Source organism: Mercenaria mercenaria, chromosome 17, assembly GCF_021730395.1.
Source record: "Mercenaria mercenaria strain notata chromosome 17, MADL_Memer_1, whole genome shotgun sequence".
Lineage (NCBI taxonomy): Eukaryota > Metazoa > Mollusca > Bivalvia > Venerida > Veneridae > Mercenaria > Mercenaria mercenaria.
In genome coordinates, this window is record NC_069377.1 from 63,994,173 (window position 1) to 64,014,305 (window position 20,133).

Genomic DNA, 20,133 nt, shown 5'->3' on the forward strand with positions numbered 1-20,133 from the left:
GATCCATGGTAATCATGACCCTCTTGTTTTCTTTACTGTTAAACTCTTTAACAGATTCTAAATTTACATCAACAAAACGTTTAACGTCATTACATTTCTCAATAGCTTGTGTATCCATTTCTTCTTGCTCAGAAATTGTTACAGTTTCATTACTTTCAGCATGAGGGACAGCAGTTAAAATTGCATCTTCATTTTTCTCATACGTACATTTTTATTGTGTAAATGGCATATTCAGAAATTTGTGAATTAGTCATTAAAATTACCATATTGTTGCCATCACCAGCTTCTTCAAATGGTTCATAAAAAATAGTAGGGTCAAAAATCTTCTTTAGACACATTTAAAGCAATTTCTGTTGCATTTTGTAGTTGAATATCTAGCAGGTCATCCCATTGTAGATAGAAGTCACTGTGTGACTTTAAACCATTTTTTTTTTTGGGGGGGGGGGGGGGCGGCGGGGGGTTGCATACGATAGATGATTTAATTTTTTAGGTTGATATAAGCATTTTTTGTTACTGCTTTAAAGGAATTGCTATTGAAAAACATATCTGATTAAACCTATAACAAAAATTACATTTTCAGTAATTCAAGTTTTCACTAAACTTGCAAGAACTTATTTGATTAAATTGTTCCTATTATTCAATGATATAAGCAGCTTCAGCCAATAAAGTAGTACGTCAATGTGGGAGGAGCTAAATTCTGATATCAGTAATATAGCCTAGAATAATATGAGTTTTGTAACATAGAAATGCTGTTGCCTTTTAACTTTACGTTCCTTGTTGTTTTTTACGTTTGTTTATTTCATAAGGTTATTGCTGTTTGCGACGTTTTAGCTGTAGTTTTTTTTAAATTTTATTTCAAACTGTTATTATTTTTACAAAAAAAAATGGTTTTTAAAATACAACATTCTATCAGCTTTTAGGAATCGATGTGGTTCTGGTGGCAGCCATTTTTTATTTCGATAAGTAAAAAACCTGCCTAGAAGCGGAAGCCATCAGATATTGTGTATACTCTACCCAATAAATTAAATAAAGTAAAAGAAATTTGAATAAACACCTCTAATAACATTCAATACTATTTCTTTAAAAGAAAACCACATTGGAATTTGGCAACGGCGGCCATTTTGAATTTTCTAAAATAAAACATTTCTCCAAACATGACAAGATGTCATCAAGTGGATTCTCATTAACTGAATCCTTGAGAAAATACCTTGTATACACGCTATTACGCGGTTCAGTTTAAGTTCTACTGGTGGACTAAAATGTGTCAGTATCGTTATAATCTACAAAGATGTATATTGACTGCATACGTCCGCTCAGCCATATTTGATTATCACTGATTTTTCTGTTCAATTAAATCATAAATATATAAGTTTTGTGTAAAATAGAATATAGACATAGTACTAGAGCCGATTTACGCAATCGAATACCGCCGGAAGTAGAACATTTATGTAAACACCGGTTTCGTATTTTCACGTGAAAACGGCCGAAAACCGAGAGGTTATCAACAAATTATAAGTTTACGGGTTCCATGAGGATTTTTCATGCATTTAAACGGTAAGTATAATGTTTATGGATTATTCAATATAGTATGAAAGTAAACTGTTACGCTTTAAATGGAAATTGTGAAAGAAAAGCCGATAAGAAAATATTGACTTTCTACTTTCACTTTCATTGTCGCTTTTTAAATTGCCCAAAAATGTTCTTTCTATTGATTTGTTTTTTCTTGTTTTTTGTTTGTAGATACATAATCCTATAGCAAATTATTGTGTGAAATGACAGCTTATTTAAAGCATCTGTGATTAACTCTGCCCAAGTTTATCGATTTTTCCTTTTAGAGTGACCTTTGACCTTATAATAGCTTATAGTCTGTTCTATGTATTTTAGCTGTAGTCAGAACAGAATGTAATTGAGATCAAATGAATTTTCAAAATAAACTGTTGCAAATTGTAGGGAAAGAATAACATAATATATTCATTATAAGTTATTGAAATATTATAATTACCTCATTTCAGACAGAAGTACAAGTGAACAGATGACATATTAAAGTGGCTGCAGAAGCTTGAAAAGTTAGATAGAGCAGGGGCAGTCAAAACAGGGGGATAATACTTCTATGTAATTTCTTTTTAAAGGCAATTTATACAGGATGGAATGGTATCACATACAATGTTTTACAATTTACATGTAGTTTTATCTCTCTTTATGATGTTGAGAGTAAACAAGTCAGTGACATCTAATTAACACTTGTAAACTATTGACAGGTGATATTAGACAGCATTTAATAAAATGCAATTATTGAATGGTTTGCCTATCAATATTAAAAAAGAGCAAACATTTGACAATTAACAGGCATGTCATTCTTTTAAATGACACCATAAATGAACTTTCATAATTTGTTTTTCTTCAACTTCTGGGTTTAGACTGGAAGCCATTCCAAACTATGAACTGGTAAATTATATAAGGAGTCATGTAATAATTATGGATGGGATACATTATACTTTAATGGACAATAATGATTTGAAATAATATTTTTTAACATCAAGGTGTTAAGGTGATTTTATAAAGATGGTGTTATGGTTTTTGCATGATGAGTCTTTTCACAGATTTTATCATTTATATATTTCAAGGTGTCCAACATGTCTAGTCAGGTTGACAGAAGTGAAAGATGGTCTGATGGTACAATGATGTACACATGATACTCTTTAACAAGTTTAAGATGTCAAGGGTAATATAATGCCAGTTATTAAAATTACATCCCCCTTAACATTTAACAGACACACATTGTAAATGTAATTAAAATGATTTTATGAAGTTTCATGAAGGATGGTACACCCAACCATTTTGAATCAAGAAATTTTGACTTGGGTAAAGATATCTATTCAGACTTCTTAACTCTTAGCCTTTCATATGATACAGAGATAAAAGAACTACTATTGTCAGCCACTAACCATGTTTCAAAGCTTTTAAACACACTATAGCAATAACCATTTTGTTTAAATATATTTTTAATGCAATGTTTTCTTTATATCTGTCACTTAATGTTTTCAATGGATTAGAGTCCTAATTTAATGTAAATTCTGTATTTTTCAGTAATGGAAGTACAAAATTTATTGGAAGTTGTTTCTTTATTTCAGTGTAAAATGTTCTGTGGATTCATATGATGAGAATGCCAGTGTTGATCTGTATGACTTAATTAAACACAGATATTGATACCTTCAGGTAACTGTTTACAATATTCAAAGAGTTACAATGTAATTCAGTTATTGATTTGGTATATATCACTTCAAGAGGCTTGTGTAAAGTTTGTTTCACATGAGACCAAGGGTCAAGTATGATAATTATATAAACTTTACACTTACAAAAAGAAATTATACAGTACCAAATAATTACAGACTTATGAATGTAACTTTCCAAATATCTTACATTTTTCTCCTGAAAGTAATTAAATAGGTAAACACAATTCTATTGTTATAAGCTTAAAAAGGTGAATGTAAGATATAAATTATGAAATGTCAAGTATAAGGTGTATTATTTTCAAAGTATTTAAGATACAGAATAAAATATAGCCTGCCATCATAAAATTCCAAAATACAAAGTGTGTCATACATATATTTTAGGTCAAATGGTAAGGTCAAGTGAGTGACTTTGGGTAACTGTTGGCCTCTTGATATATTCTACTAAAATGGGTCTTATGCATAAGATATGTTGAAGTTTTATTAATCCAGTAACACTTTTATTCTACCTTAAATTCAGAAATATACATATTTTGAATATTAAAGAGCTGCAGACACCTCGAATACAGTTACTACATTATGCATTTCTTTCTTCAGATATGTACCTGTGAAATCTTCAGTGTCACCGTTCAGCTATTGTTCAAGATCAGTGTCTGCAGCTTGCACAGTTTAGCATAGAGGAGCTTTCTGAATCAATTTTGTTACATATTTGCTGTTATTGTAGGACACACATGTAGAGAGCAGGTTAATTTCCTGAAGTTCCCTGTCAACTTTGATAGTGGCATGGTTACTTTAGAAACACTAAAGTGATGTCACCACTGTACTAGTCAAACGTTTTGTATTTCAGATTTTATATCACATTACAGGCTACTGGTCTTTAGCAGCCTTCATAAAACTTTCATAAAAGTTTCCAAAAATGTTGTATTTTGATTTGAGCTGGCATTATTCAAACATTAAGAAGTAGTACTATAAGGCAACATTTGACCTCTTTTCCAGTACTTTTTGATTTTCTCTGTTACTATGAAGTTTCCTTTTCCTAGAAATTAGTTGGCTTATTTTTGATCATCTTATGTTTTAATGAATTGTAGCTATAATGTTCTTTATCTCATGAAAATGTCCATTTTTATATAATTCATATTTTTTACTGTCAACTAAGTGCAATACCACATACTCATATCACTTTCATTAACATACTTGTACTATTTTCATAAAACATTATATAAACCATTATATTTCATATAAACAGAATTAAATAAATATTTAAGAACATCAGTGTTTTCTTTGATTGCTACATGAAACAGACCATAGGTCAATTTAGGGTCAGTTCTGACACTTTATATGCAAATTGATAAGGGAGATAACAAGTACTGTCTTAAGTAACCAATATTTTGTTACACAGTTACCTTCCCTTTACACAGGTAGGACTATTTGTTGATGATCATCTTTTGAACATTATTCCATTTCTGATGACAGAACATTGAAAATAAAAGTTGTTGTATCATGCAATGACATCATATATGACAATATTTACTTTTTTATTCCATTTTTTAAATATTCTTTAAATTAGGTACAATGCCTATAGAATAGGCTCTTTAAAAATCTAACGGAAATAAATTTTCCGTGTTTGCCCTTTTGTAAAATCCAATCAAATTGCTCGAATTCTGTATTGCTTGTGTAATTGTCGCATTGACCCTGGTTTTCTTATATTGGGCCTGATATTTTATACTGGTCCACATTTTCTCATGTTGGCTCAGTTACGTTAGGTATCACCTCAGTCTGTTTACCGTTATATCTGTCTAATATTTCATTGTTAAATAATATGTTGCCATTTACAACTGATTTCAGACCGCCTCGGTAGCCTAGTGGTAGAGCATCCGCTTCGAGTGCGGGAGGTCGTGGGTTCGATCCCCGGTCGCGTCATACCAAAGACGTAAAAAATGGTACTAGTAGCTTCCTCGCTCAGCATTAAGAGGATAGTGCTAGGACTGGTCAGACCGATGTTTTTTGTTTTTTTAAGATACACACTCAGTATAATGTGACTGGGTTGGGTATCATGCCACGTGTCTACGGCGTGATATTATATTGAGGCAGCACTATAAAGTTGGGCATTGTGCTCCACACACACACACACACACAATTGATTTCCTATTGGCCTATTTTTTTGACCGAGGGTGGTCCTATTGGCCCAAGTCCCAGGGCCGGGGTAATACGACTGGGGACACATTGTAAGACAAATATCAAATCACTTGATAAATCATAAAATTTATTCTATTCCATATTGGAATCCTAACACTAATCAACCAAAATGCGTGAATCGCGTATTGGCCCTGATTTTCAAATATTGACTCAGTTTGGTTTTGTATTGGCTCAATCTGTTTATTATGATATACTCAATGTGTCAAATACCGTGTCTAGTATTGCATGGTTGAAGAGTAATTAACGTTATATAAGTATAGTGTTCAATATGAAGACATGACGCTTCGCAATAAACAGTTAAAATGAAATTCAATACCTACATCAGGTAAAGTAAAAATTAACATAACAAAACTATTCACATATAAACTTCCTATCCTAGTCGTCTAAAATTCTGTGTGACAAATACACCGTTGATAATAAGATACAGGAAACGAAAAAGACAATTTAGTATAAAAATTATCTTAATTTGTGGGAGAATTGCACATTCAATTATTAAATTGCTTTGAACTTAACAATCGTGTGAGTTTGCAAATTTGAAATCAACCGTTTTAAACAAAATAAAAAGCCAATTACAAAAAAAAAGCTTAATTAGTTTTCGTTATGTTCGTGCAATTTTACCAGATATCTCTTATTCTTTGTTGTTATGCAATTATATAAAAATATCAATGTTACTATCCTTTATGGAATAAATGACAAAACTCTAACAATACAGAACCCTATAATCAAAACACTATAACGCTGCAATGGAACACTTAGTGGCAAAGTATCACTAGGGCGTTTAAACAGGTTAATAGTGAACCAGACCTCACTCCTTGTCCCACCCACTCCTTTCTATTGCCAAGTCACAGAACAGAATTAAAAGACAAGAGATTTTTAAACTAGAACAAAACGTCAACAGAATAGTCAGCAGTGTGTATACCGTGTAACAAACGCACATTGCAATGTAAATAAAAAAAAATGAAAGGTATACAAACGAAATGAAACTGATGATCATATATGTGTTTTAAAAATAATAATTTTTATACAAGTATGTTTGAGTTCCAAATCATGATTTTAATAATTTTTTATGATGTAGTAATTCAAGCGTATTGACAAGCACATATTTACAGATCGGTTTCCGTTTAGTCAAAGATTGTATAGTCCTATATCAGAATTGAAGAGGCCGGAAAATCATTTTTGCCTGAATTTAAGTGTGTATGTGATATCAATATATTTTTCAGGACAGCATTCGTACTTCACCTCATTCCTCTTGGCCGATATTTTGGTCATGATCAAAGTAGGATTCAAATTATCATAGATTTCCGGTTCTTTCATTAGCTGCAAATCCAGATCTAGACCGGACATCGTCCAGGACATGTATTTTAGAGTACACGAGATTTCTTCGTTTTTTAGTAGGAGACTTCCATTCAAATTGCAGAAGGATTTTGTGACTCTTGGTGGGTAAAGCGACACTTTACCATTGTAATCTACAACGGCGTTCAAATCCCCAGCAACAAAGCCCTTGTACTCGTCAACACTGAAATAAATTTGTAATGTTTCTTGTAACACTTTTATAGTATAGCTTTTTATTTCATTGTCTACTGATTCTGGAGATATTTGAAAAAAATGGTGTCCGAAAATAAATTACTCACTACATCTAATTAGTTCTTGAAAGAAAATCTAAACTGCCCTCATAAGCAAATTAGCATATCGGCATATTCATAGATCTTTAGTAAAACATAACTTTGATAGGCTCCTTAAATATATCATAATACATCGTAATTTCAAACTTTTCTTATCATTTTAATTGTGGCATTTTGGTAGGTAGGGGGTGGTAGACTCTAAGCTGATAAATATTTACCTGTTCACCAATATAATATCTGGTTGCCAGAAACTCCTACTTGGGATTCTCAGTTCAGTAACACCATTGAACATTCCGGGTTCCCATTTTAATCTTGGATCATTCCACGACAACGCTTCCCACAGATTAAGACTCAACATGTTGTTTTCCTGGCCAACATAGAAATATACAATACAAAATACATGTGAATATTCTAAACATATCATGCAGTTGTATCCTTAAAACATTTGATAAAGCCAGCCTCTCTCAGTTAGCATTCATAATTTTATTTCCAAACTTACATTATAGTACTTTTAAATAAATATCAAAATGAAAAACAAAGTTATGTTTAATGCAAGGAAACTTTAAATTTGAAAGATTTGCTAAAATTGTATATGTAAAATATGACCTCATGAATTAATTTCATGATGCAAATACTGAGTACTTAAGAAATAATAAATATGTTCCTATATTTTATCAGTTAATAAAATATGGGCAGGAGTTTGGATGCGTAATAATTAAATCACGAGTGCGTAGCGATAAAATTATTGGAACATATATATTATTTCGACTCTAACAACGCAAATAATTCGCATTTTACAGTACTACATTTTCAGCGTAATACGTCATTCGGGTCATATGCTGTTACAATTTACCCCCTATGGTTAGAAAGTGTTGCATAGCCAATAGAACGTATAGATATTTGTTTCTTTTTTATCAGAATTTTGAGAAGTATTCATAAATTAGTAATCTAACAGCTCGCAAACTAATTATGAACAGAATCATCAAATTAGGCGAGTTGACCCTGGTTACAAGTGACGAGTTTATCTTTTATATGACGTCACATCATTGTGACGTCATACTTTATGTCATACATTTATGACGTCACCGCTGAATTAAATTAAACTAATTGAATTCGCTCGTAGAGATCAGAACGTGTTTTACGGACCTACACATAAGTCAGTATGACTTTTTATTATATTTATGTTTTTGAAATGCTGTTTTCAACCGTTTGGCCCTGAAATAATTCGTATGTAATGGAACTGAAGTAGAATCTCTTATGTTACAATCATAGTGGGGTGAAATGTAACAGCCAACCATATTTTATCGGAGATTCATGTATAGGCGATTTCACTATATGTTTATATAGCAATTGCTGCGGATCGTGTTAGAATTCCTGATATTGTACAAAGTTACAGAAAAAGCAATAATGAGTTAAACAACTATTCTTATGGTATTATGCGACTGTTAATGTTTTGCTATTTTGAACGTTGCTATGACATAGGAATATGATAGTACTGACAGTAGAGCAAAGGGCACAGTTATCGACACTCTACAATTATCGACACCTAATTAGTTTTTCCATGAAACAATTATACATATTACGTCATAAAGTACCAATGTACGTCATATTTTCTGAGAAAATTATTTCGGATTCCTTCGGTTATTTTTCCGCCAAGCAACAAAACAAAGTAAGTAAAATTTATACTTTTTATTTCACTCTTGTCATTTCTGTTTCGCCAAATTATGGCCGCTTACCGCATAATTTTAGAAAAGGTGTTTCGTAATATTTTCACTACTATAAAAATTGCTTTTATTAATTTGCTTTCTTGCGACCTGGACGGGTGATAGATGTTCCTCGTTAGGTTTAAGACCTCTAAATATACATCCCCGGCATAAAGAGGGTGTTGTTGGGGTGTCGATAATTACTCCACTAATAAAGATATGGATACAGTTATCGACACCATGTACATTTTGTGTTTTTACTGACGTTGTTTCCATTTTATCATAAATATGACACATATATAATAAAATATACAAACACATTACGAATTGTTACTGAATATATACATGTCTGAAATACCCCAGCTTATTACCACAAAGCTCTTTATTGTAGATGTCTAAGCAACTTCAAGCTAGGAAAAGGGTACAGTATAGCCCTTCAAAAATGGCTGCTGCTGTGCAGGCTGTCCAGAGCGGGAGTATGACAAAACTTCGAGCATCCCAGTCTTTTGGGATCCCCAGGACAACTCTATTGGACAAGCTAAGTGGTCGTGTTCCGTTGGAAACCACGAAACCTGGACCAGTGCCTGAGGCGACTCAGGCAGAAGAGAAAACAATTGTGAATTATGTTAACCTCATGTCACAAATAGGTAGGGTTTTTGTTCCAGTTTGCAAGAGCATGATTGTATATCTTATTACATATAAGAGACTATGTGTACACTATATTTTGTATAAATAAATCTATGTAGACACTTAATATAATCAATAAAGATTCTATATAATTTAGGTGTTGTTTTTTTTCCCTAGGGTATCCCCTTTCAAAAAAGGAACTTAAATACGAGGTCAAGAGAATCCTTGATTTAGATGGGAGAAAGACCAAGTTTACTGACAACCTACCTGGAAAAGGCTGGTACAAGGCTTTCGTTAGACGAAACCCCAGTGTTTCTCTTCGCACTCCTGCCGCACTTGGAAGACAGAGAGCATCCATTTCATTTGAAATGGTGGAAGGTATGTTTATATTGATAAGTTCTTCGCACATAAGTAGTTTTATAATTCAACTGCTTTTCTATTCATTGCAGCTAGAATATGATAATTTTTCAGCAAGTTTTGAGCAGAATTGTTCCGAAAAATAAATTGCAATTATACCTCTGTGATAATTTATAGCCCATGCTAAAAATTAGACAAGAGAGTTCTAAACCGTTTATTCATTTAATTCTAAACCGTTTTCAGGCTGGTATAATGGGCTGATCACTTTTTTTAAAGAATGAAGTTAAAGACTATGAGTCGCTGGTGTCTAATCCTAGGAGATTGTTCAACGCAAACGAGTCAGGATTCCCTCTTAGTGTTAAGTCAAAACGTGTGTTAGCACCAACAGGGGCGAGGCACGTTTATCAAATATTGTCTGGAGACAAAACGCAAATAACTGTGATGGCATGTATGAATGCTTGCGGGGAGTATATGCCTCCATTAATAGTCTATCCGGGACAACGCTTTCGGGATACTGCTTTATCTGGGTTCCCAGATGCTATATATGGCCATTCTACTAATGGCTGGATGGATGCGGAACTTTTCCTGGCATTTGTCTATGAGTTTGGAACATTTATCGGAGAAAAACGTATTCAAACGCCAGTGATATTATTTGTTGACGGTCATAGCGCCCATATATCACTACCAACTGCGGAATATTGTGCCAAAAAGGGTATTATATTGTATTGTCTGTTGGAAAATGCAACACATATTTTGCAACCATGCGATATAGGTCTCTTCAGTCCAATGAAGAGTCGCTGGTCTGAAGAGGTTAAAGCCTGGCAAATGGAAAACCTTGGGGAAGTGTTGTCAAAATACCACTTCCCTATGGTTTTCAAAAAGACCTGGGACAGTGTTGCGACACTTATTAATAGCGTAAATGCTTTCAAAAGATCTGGCCTTTATCCTCTTGATATCAGAGGGGTTGACATATCAAAGTTTTCCCCGTCCAAAATGACCTTGCCATCTGGACCAGAAATGCCTGTTACGTCATCTGCACCCATAACATCTGATGTCACGAGTTCTGCATCTGCAGTCTCTGTTAATGGGAATATAAGCCTATCAGTACCTGTGTCCGAGGTGCCAGTCTCAACGTCTTGTCAACCATAACAAAACCCTGGTCTATCCGAGGTGTCTGTATCGGGTCCATGCCCACCAGCACAAAATACTGACCAAGTCTGTAACCAAACCCAGCCAGCAGAATTAAATTGCAATTTAGATGAACAGGCTACCCAGTCCTTTTTGGATGATGTTATTGAAAAACCAGGGCCTAGCAATGTTAACGTTCTAAAGTCCATTTCACCTAACCACCCCCCTCATAGTCATCCCCAATATGTGTCCCCTGCATTCTATAAATTAAAGGTTCCTGAGCCCAAACAAAGGGAAAAAAATAATACGTTGAGGGGAAAATTGCCCAAAGCCTTGTCAGGGTATGTAGCTTTAAAGATGCTAAGGGAGCGTGCAGAAAAGAAGCAGCAAGAAGAGGAAGAAAAACAGGTAAGGAAAACAGAAAGAATCAGAAAGCGGGAAGAACGAGAAGCAGAAAAGGTAAGGAAGATGAAAGCTAGGGAAGTAAAAAAACGTTAAAAGAAAGAAAAACTAAAACAAAACATGCAGATTCAAGTGAATCTGATGAGGAAAATATTAAATTCATGGATGGCAGTGATGAGGGGGATGTTATCTGTCCAGGTTGTAAGTCAGGCGAAGGTACTTCTGAAGAGTGGATAGGTTGCGGCATGCATCTGTTTGTACAGCAGTTAAAACTTAACAGTATTTTATTATCATAAATATGTTACCTGTTAAATCTTGTGAGCAGAAAAATATATAAGACAGCTAAATTGTATCACATTACATAGATTATGAAAGACTGCATGTGTAGATAATTATATCTTATGAATTTATATTCTAAAGTTTAATTATATACTGACATGCATGTGTGCATTGAATAAAATACAGATAATACAAAGTTTACTTGTATTTTTGTCTTCTTTTTGTATGTGTTGCAAGTCATATGTTATTTTATTAATAAGTGAAGTAATTTAACATAATGCCATGATGAGCTTTGGAAAACGAGTTCTGAAAAAAAAACTTCACAGAATGTATTTTACAGACTACAAGGTCCTATATTCCATAAAAGTAAGTATTTGAAAGTTTGTGACTCAAGTAATGCAATTAAACATGTTATACACATTTAATGGTTACCTTTTTTCTTTATTTAGTAATACAACTTACCTTGTATTTAAAATCAAATCAGAAATATTCGACCGTCAAAAGTGTGTCGATAACTGTAGCAAACTGTCGATAATAGTGTCCCGTAGCCTATATACATTGGAGCGATTTTCACAACGACCTTATAAAACGATCACCGGAGGTGTGTCAAAATAAACCAGTCGTATTTACTTTTGAAATAAAATACAGCTTCCGTGACGGTAATGGTACTATTTGATTGTCGGATGCAGAGTTCGTCTTAAACTGTCGATAACTGTGCCCTTTGCTCTACAGGAATTTACTGGGATTAAGAAATGATAAATCTGTTCCTATATTTTATCAGTTAATAAAATATGGGCAGGAGTTTGGATGCGTAATAATTAAATCACGAGTGCGTAGCACGAGTGATTTAATTATTCGCATCCAAACGACTGCCCATGTTTTATTAATTGATAAAATTATTGGAACATATTTATTATTTCGATTCTAACAACGCAAATAATTCACATTTTACAGTACTACATTTTCAGCGTAATACGTCACTCAGGTCATATGCTGTTACAATTTACCCCCTATGGTTAGAAAGTGATGCATAGCCAATGGAACGTATAGATATTTGTTACTTTTTTATCAGAATTTTGAGAAGTATTCATAAAGTAATAATCTAACAGCTCGCAAAATAATTATGAACAAAATCATCAAATTAGGCGAGTTGACCCTGTGTTAAGAGTGACGAGATTAACTTTTATATGACGTCACATCATTATGACGTCATACTTTATGTCATACTTTTATGACGTCACCGCTGAATCATAATTAGGCTAATTGAATTCGCTCGTAGAGATCAGAACGTGTTTTACGGACCTACACATAAGTCAGTACGACTTTTTATTATATTTATGTTTTTGAAAGGCTGTTTTCAACCGTTTGGTCCTGAAAAAATTCGTATGTAATGGAACTGAAGTAGAATCTCTTATGTTACAATCATAGGGGGTGAAATGTAACAGCCAACCATATTTTATCGTAGATTCATGTATAGGCGATTTCGCTATATGTTTATATAGCAATTGCTGCGGATCGTGTTAGAATGTATAATAAATTATTGTTTCACTGTTATTTAAATGACAAGTGCGTGTTTGTTTTTGTCTCGTGGCTACGAGATGCGAGATACCAGATAGGTACCCCGAAATTCTAACTTGTGGCCACAATATACTGTTTCTTCGCCACGAGAAACTAACTCGTTGAATAGGATAGTTTATCGTAACCACGAGCTAACTAACTCTCGGCCACGATATAGAATATCCTGGGATCAAGAAAATTATCTCGTGGTCACGAGATACTAAATTGTTCGAACGAGATAGCATCTAGAGGACACACGTATCTTGTGAACGTAAGTGCTAATTCGTGGCCACGGGATGTTTTCTCGTTCCAGCAAGTTAAGATCTTGTGGTCACGAGATGAAAACAAAAACACACACTTGATACTTCAAAGCTTCCGTAATAAAGCTTCGTTCTGCAAGCTGATCCTTTACCCCTTTCAGAATTCATTAAAAAATAGTAAATTTTAAAGAAATTGTTGGTGGGTTGGTAAAATATTTACTAAATTGATTAGAATATAATGCTCACGAACACCTTTAATATTCAGTAGTTTGTGGTTAAGATGTGAGACCATGAGTGTAATAAGAAAACAGAGTTCACGTAAGTAACACCAATGCAAAATATCAAGCTTTTATTGAATAAAAAAATGTGTAACACCAGTCAACGCAACGTCATCTGAACATGGGTTGGACGCCATTTTTCTCATTGACAAAAATGTAAACACAAAAAGTGGGTTTAGCATTGCAAATGACATTTAAAGCGTCGAATACCTTGGTACAGGTATCTGAGATACTACACTTGTCTGGCGGATTAAATACACCATATCGATTACTTGAAAATGTGATTAATTTTAGATTATTTGTATGGATTTCAATTTTCACACGGCTACTCGGCCATTCACTGCAAGAAGAATTACTGTGCTGGGCGCACGGTAACGCTCATCGTACAACGGGAGATAATATATGTGATGGCATGTGCATATTTTAAAAAAAACTATCTATGTTTAGTAGTTATTTTTCAACAATAAGTTCCATTAAAAATGTGCCTTTAGTAATTGAAAATTATTAATGTTGGTTTACCTTTACAAAAATATCACTTTCAGCAGACTGTTTCCACTTTCAGTTGTAAGGCATTCCAAACAATAACAAATATAAAATGAATTAATAAATTCGCGATATAAAGTGATTGCTACACAGATCAGTGTTGTTCTTAATACAGCATTGTACCTGTTCAAATTTGTTACATTACGACATAAAGATTTCCTTGAGCTGCATTACCAAAAAAGTACGTTTCCATGGTATTGCAGATCTGATTTATACATGAGAGCAGTCTCGTGCAGCACGTGCAAACAGATTAATCAATAGTATGGAGAAAAATCGAGTCCGCATTTAGAATGGTATTAAATTAGGATAATTAAGTTTTTGTTGATTTTTATCATTGATATTCCTGCTGATTATTTATTAGTACGTTTTGTGACATAAAATTGGTTAATTCAAAGCAACAATAAAATTATTTTTGGAAACACAGGAGGAAAAAACTCAAGGAAATATTTAAAGGTGTTGGACAGAAGTTCGTTTTATGTGTTTCGATATTTAATTGCATTGTTTTTCGTAAATATTAAATGAAAATTTGTAATTAAGAAATCATTTCTAGGCCCTTATTGCAAGCAACTCAACTTCTATAACCGTTAATGTTTATTGTATTAAGAGGAATTTACTCTTTTATTTTTGGGGCGTGTTTTCTTGACCACCATATTTTTCATATGCACTCGTTTGTGAGCAAACTAAATACTGTGTTTTAGCTTACAGTATGGACAATGAAAATAAAGAAAGTTAACATATTTCAATTTTTCGTATAAATTAGTATTTGTAGGACATTGATAAATGTTTTGCAAGGGTATAGTGCATATTATTTAATAAAAAAAAGTTATTAATTGTTGACTTTGCATGTTCACAATGAGTCAAATGTATATCAGCAATAGATTTATCATTTGAACCCTTTTTCCTCTTTATTTAGGTGCGCACTCCTTTGTCTGCTAATAACAGTTAAAAAAATAAAATTTGTATCATTTCATTTACCGAAACCTTGTGATTTTGGCAGATATATTTCAACATACCCTACCAACTTTGTTCTAATTACACAGTCTGTGTCCCCTTAACTCATTACAAATCAAATTTTGATTCTTACCATTTTTAGAATAAAATATTCATAAATAATTTACCCAAGACACAAGGTTAAGTATGGTAAGAGAATGCTTTACAACGACAGGCCCTCCATCGTCTCCATCCGGAGCAATTTCCTTCGTATAATGATTAAAAAGGCTATGCCATAGCCTTTCTCTGTCTCCAACAAATCCCTTTTCTGCGTCAGCTGAAATAAAACATGTAGCATATAATATGCACATTAATGAACCTAAGAAAATTTAGAAAGTAAATAGACAGAGCTATATTTTTGTTGGTAGTCAAAATACTTTTAAAAATATTGACAAAGTCGGTAGTCGGCAGTAAAATATGTGTGAGATATTCATTGTTTAACACTGTGAGATAGTCAAATAACTCCTATCAGCTAATGTACATCTGGCGGCTATTCAGTCACATGATCCAGTCAGCATGTTTTAATTTTCGTGTCTATATTGTAAAGAAGCGACCTGCTTACGTCTATCAAGATCAACTAATTGATCTATTTGTCCGTGAAGTCCGTGCAAAGTATTTAAACAGAGAAGAGACTTCATATACCGCGAACATGAGGCTTTGGTTTACCCTAAACTCAATATTTTCAGACCAGAAAATATAGGCTGTACAAACAGTAAAAATTTATTACAATGTTTTTCAGTGAATTACAGGAGTATCGAGAGTGAAATACATCCGGGGATTCACAAGAAAAAGATATCAAATATAGAAACTATGTTATTAGCAGACTTTTTTCAAAATATGAAATAAAAAGAAATTTGTTTGATTTACATGTTAGGTCAAAATATCTATCACTCGTGAGCATCATATCTTACATTTTCACTCTCGTGTAAAATTTACATCTGATGTTAATTTTGTGAAAGATAGTTTTGTCTTACGCGAAACAAACAAATATTCTATACTTTTTTAATGGACCCGGAAACGTTAATATTTTTCTATACTGACGTCAGAATTTTATATCGATTCCTTCAAGTCTTCTTTTAGTGTATATAGCTAATAATCGTTTTATTAAATACGTATCTACATATATATGTATGTATGTAATAAAACGATTATTAGCTTTGCATCGAAAAATATGTATTCCTACTTTAGCGGAATAATATTGCGCTCCTCAAGTCGCGCAATATTTCCACTGCAGAACTCGCGTAATTTTCGATACAAGGCTTATAATCAATAAGTTTACACCAAAGAACACTTTACTAAATTTTGAGAGGTCTTTATTCTCACCTTAAAAATGTAAACGAGCAAACTGTACGGCAATAACTTTTTTCTTTAAGCTTTGTTGCACCTCAAAATGGTAGCAACGGATTTTGGTAGTTTACAAAAATGTAGTACCAAAATGTGTTGGATATGTACACATCCAAAGCAAAACGGTATTAATAATAATCTCATGATTTGCAAAAAGAATTTTTTTGTGATGAATGGACAATATTATTTCAAAAAGAGTCATGATGGAACGCTCATCCGACCTTGACCTTTTGACCTTGAAAGTTTAATGGTCTTAGATTTAGTCAAGCAGGACCATTGGAACATAAGTGACAGAGGTCAATGCAACTCTAACAAGAGATATTAAAGGAACTTGGCACAACTGTTCACCACACTTATTTGATGCGCCGTTCGCATGACCCTGGGACAGGTTTCACAAACGCCCATAAGTAAGTATAGACTGTTTGAGATTAAAATTCATGAGATTCCCGAGAAAAGGTCACAAAAGACGGGTTCTATAATACCTTTAAAAGTACATAAGACCCCTAAAACATGTACAGAATTCACCATTTATGTTTATGTGGGATATTTTATTAAAATATCTAGGTGGAGGACCCACATGCCATACTCACATTTATACTTAGTTTTACAGAATTCAACAATTTCGTGCCTTAAAATATCTTTGTGGACTATCCCTCACACAACACTAGCAAATTTAAACAACAAAACAATACAATGTTATTACATAGGAAGCGTTTGGGGCCCCTTTCACACGTTCAGGAATCTACATTTTGGTTGTTTTTATACGAAAACTATATCTCGGGAGGGGAACTCCGAACACTCTCCCCACCATTTTTGTAGGAGACATTCCCTCCTTTTATCTCTCTTTTGTGCGTAATTTGAAAGAGCACAGCCCCTGATGTTGCTACCATTTTGAGGTGCAACAAAGCTTATTATGTTGTTAACCGTACGAAATTGACTAAACCATCTAAAATGACAGCGATTGCCGCTTGATTCTTGAAACATCAAGATCTATAGGTTATCGGATTTGTATCGAGAAATACGAACCCGTTCTACAGAGGAAATATTGCGCGACTTTAGGAGCGCAATATTATCCCGCGAAAGAAAAAGTGAAACAGTTAATTTTGGCAATAACCGAATAGTTATAATTCAAATTAAAGGGACTGAGATTTTCCATTGCACGTCAACAGTCTGAAATATCTAAATTCAGAACACTCATATTTTAAATAAATTTATCTCTACATTTCATACACGTTCACGTATTGAAACGTCAAACTTTATTATGTCACTTAAAAAAATGTAATCTTTTTTTCAATACTTATTATATGTGTAAAATATTTCATGCTTTGTAAATAAATGAAAAAGGTATACCTGTGAAGAGCGTCATAAAAGCGCATGTTACAAACAATATTCCAACATAAAACGGTGAATACATCTTTCACTCCTGTACGAAAGAAGACGTGTAATAACAATTCAAACTCAGCGATGACAATTTATACCAGCTAGATAATACACAGTACATTCACAATTTTCCCAAGGATGTCAGAACCATAATTTGTCTATTTGAAACTTATTTGTGAGGCAATTCCGCAAAATGTCACGAGCATCCACTTTTCTTAAATAGATTTGAACTTTCGATATATTAAGGTAGATATAATCAGTATATCTTATGAACAAGTACTTGGGTTTTGGGATGTGTCCGTATATGGCCGCTCAAAACAAAAATCAATGGAACACCTTATAAGTTCATGAAGATATTCACTACGTCTGTTTTCAAATTCCGATACCAAATTCGGCTGAGTAACCATGGTAACGTCCTATGAAGTGCTCGCCGCACTAGCATTGCGATCTGATAAGATAAATATGTCTTCTAAACATATCACAGTTGTTCAACTTCGTATGAGATGCTCTAAAATTTCGTTTTTTGAGTTAGTAAAGACAAACTATTTCGACATAATGGGTGTGAATAATCTTGATGATAATCTTAGGTATAAGTATATATAAAACTGTGGCATGCACTAAGCACGTAAATATTCTAAAGGACACAAAACGTGGAGTGTAGTAGAATAACGAATGTATTTAAAAATATGTAGGAAGAAATTGAAATCATTGTTATCAATATAATGAGATCATTGATTTGTTTACCCTTTAAATTGTTAATTCTAACATTTTTATTCTTTTCTTTTGTCAACCACGAAATCATCTGAAACATTCATTACACATTTAATGTTCTTTTTTTTATTTGAATTAATGTATCTATCAGTTTAGTTATACAACTGTCAGTTTCCTTTATTGTTCTATTATTTGATGGTTTCTTTATTGTTGTCAAGTTTTACATCGATTATGTATTTTGATGTATAAATTCTGTATATATTAATAACATTCCTGCACACACCCAGAGACTGATATAGGGATACGATTGGGGACTGCCTTCATGGACTATGTGTTTTCTTAATGTATATTTATTTTTGTATTGTGTGATCGTAAAGTGTATCTATGCAGTCATTTACGTGAGAAATAAAGCATGTTGTACCTCAAAACGGTAGCAACTCATTCTGGTAGTCACTACCAAAATTCGGCCGAGTTTTGGTAGTCACTCACTCAACGCAATTTGGTGGTTTACAGAAATGTAGTACCAAAATGCGCTGGATATGTACACATCCAACGCAAAACGGTAACAATAATAATCTCATGATTTACAAAAAGAATATTTTGTGACGAATGGACAATATTATTTCAAAGAGAGTCATGATGGAACTTAGTCGCTCATCCGACCTTGACCTTTTGACCTTGAAAATATAACGACCCTAAATTCAGTCAGAACCATTGAATTACACGTGAGAGAGGTCAATGCATCTCTATCTTCAACATACATCGAGATATGATGAAGGAAATTGGCACAACTGTTCACCGCAATTATTTGATGCGTCGTTCGCATGACCCTGGGACAGGTTTCACAAACGCCCGTAAGTAAGTATAGACTGTTTGAGATTAGAATTCAGAGGATTCGCGAGAAAATGCCACATAAGACGAGTTGTATAATACCTTTAAAAGTATATGCAAGGTAGACATGCAACTTTTATCCACCAAACATCTATAGAATATTTCAATGTTGTTTAATATAGTGAAATACAATTAAATAATCCAACCCGGTAGTGAATTTAATTCCGAGGGTTACCGATTAATTGATTCACCGAGAGTTACCGAGGTTGGTCGAGTAAATATCAAGCACTCGTATTTTTGTATACCGGACATTACTTTCTCGTATTTTCACGTGGTCACTGGAAAAACTTTCTTACACCCCTGGGTGTAAGATTGCTGTTGGGCTGATTACACAAATATACGCTCCTAAATTGTTACATCTGTTTTAAAGTTGAGGTTCAGTGGCATATTTTGTTAAGAGTCTGTCCATTACTCGACTTAATGCCATCCTCACATTTATACTTCGTTTTACAGAATTCAGCATTTTCATGCTTTAAAAAATTTCGGTGGACATAGCCCTCCGATAACACTAGCACATTAAAGCAACAAAACAATACAACGTTACTGCAAAGGAAGCGTCGTTTGAGGCCCCTGTCACACGTTCAGGGATCTTCATTTTGGTTGTTTTTATACGAAAACTATATCTCGGGACGGGA

General features: G+C 33.5%; 1 protein-coding gene and 1 long non-coding RNA gene across 2 annotated transcripts; one reads left to right on the forward strand and one right to left on the reverse strand.

Annotated features, from left to right (window-relative positions):
* Positions 1-1,395: 1,395 nt before the first annotated feature.
* Positions 1,396-3,974, forward strand: LOC123538674 (uncharacterized). The gene is made up of 5 exons (XR_008368100.1): positions 1,396-1,554; positions 2,013-2,112; positions 2,625-2,722; positions 3,132-3,216; positions 3,828-3,974. It is a non-coding gene; the product is annotated as an uncharacterized LOC123538674 (long non-coding RNA).
* A 1,498-nt stretch (positions 3,975-5,472) lies between these two features.
* On the reverse strand, positions 5,473-18,238 carry LOC123536475 (neuronal acetylcholine receptor subunit alpha-6-like). The gene is made up of 4 exons (XM_045319674.2): positions 17,867-18,238; positions 15,301-15,449; positions 7,267-7,415; positions 5,473-6,942 (listed from the first exon to the last, which is right to left on the reverse strand). The coding sequence occupies exons 1-4, from the start codon at positions 17,928-17,930 to the stop codon at positions 6,597-6,599; spliced, it is 708 nt and encodes a 235-aa protein (XP_045175609.2). The 5' UTR covers positions 17,931-18,238; the 3' UTR covers positions 5,473-6,596.
* Between the last annotated feature and the right edge of the window lie 1,895 nt (positions 18,239-20,133).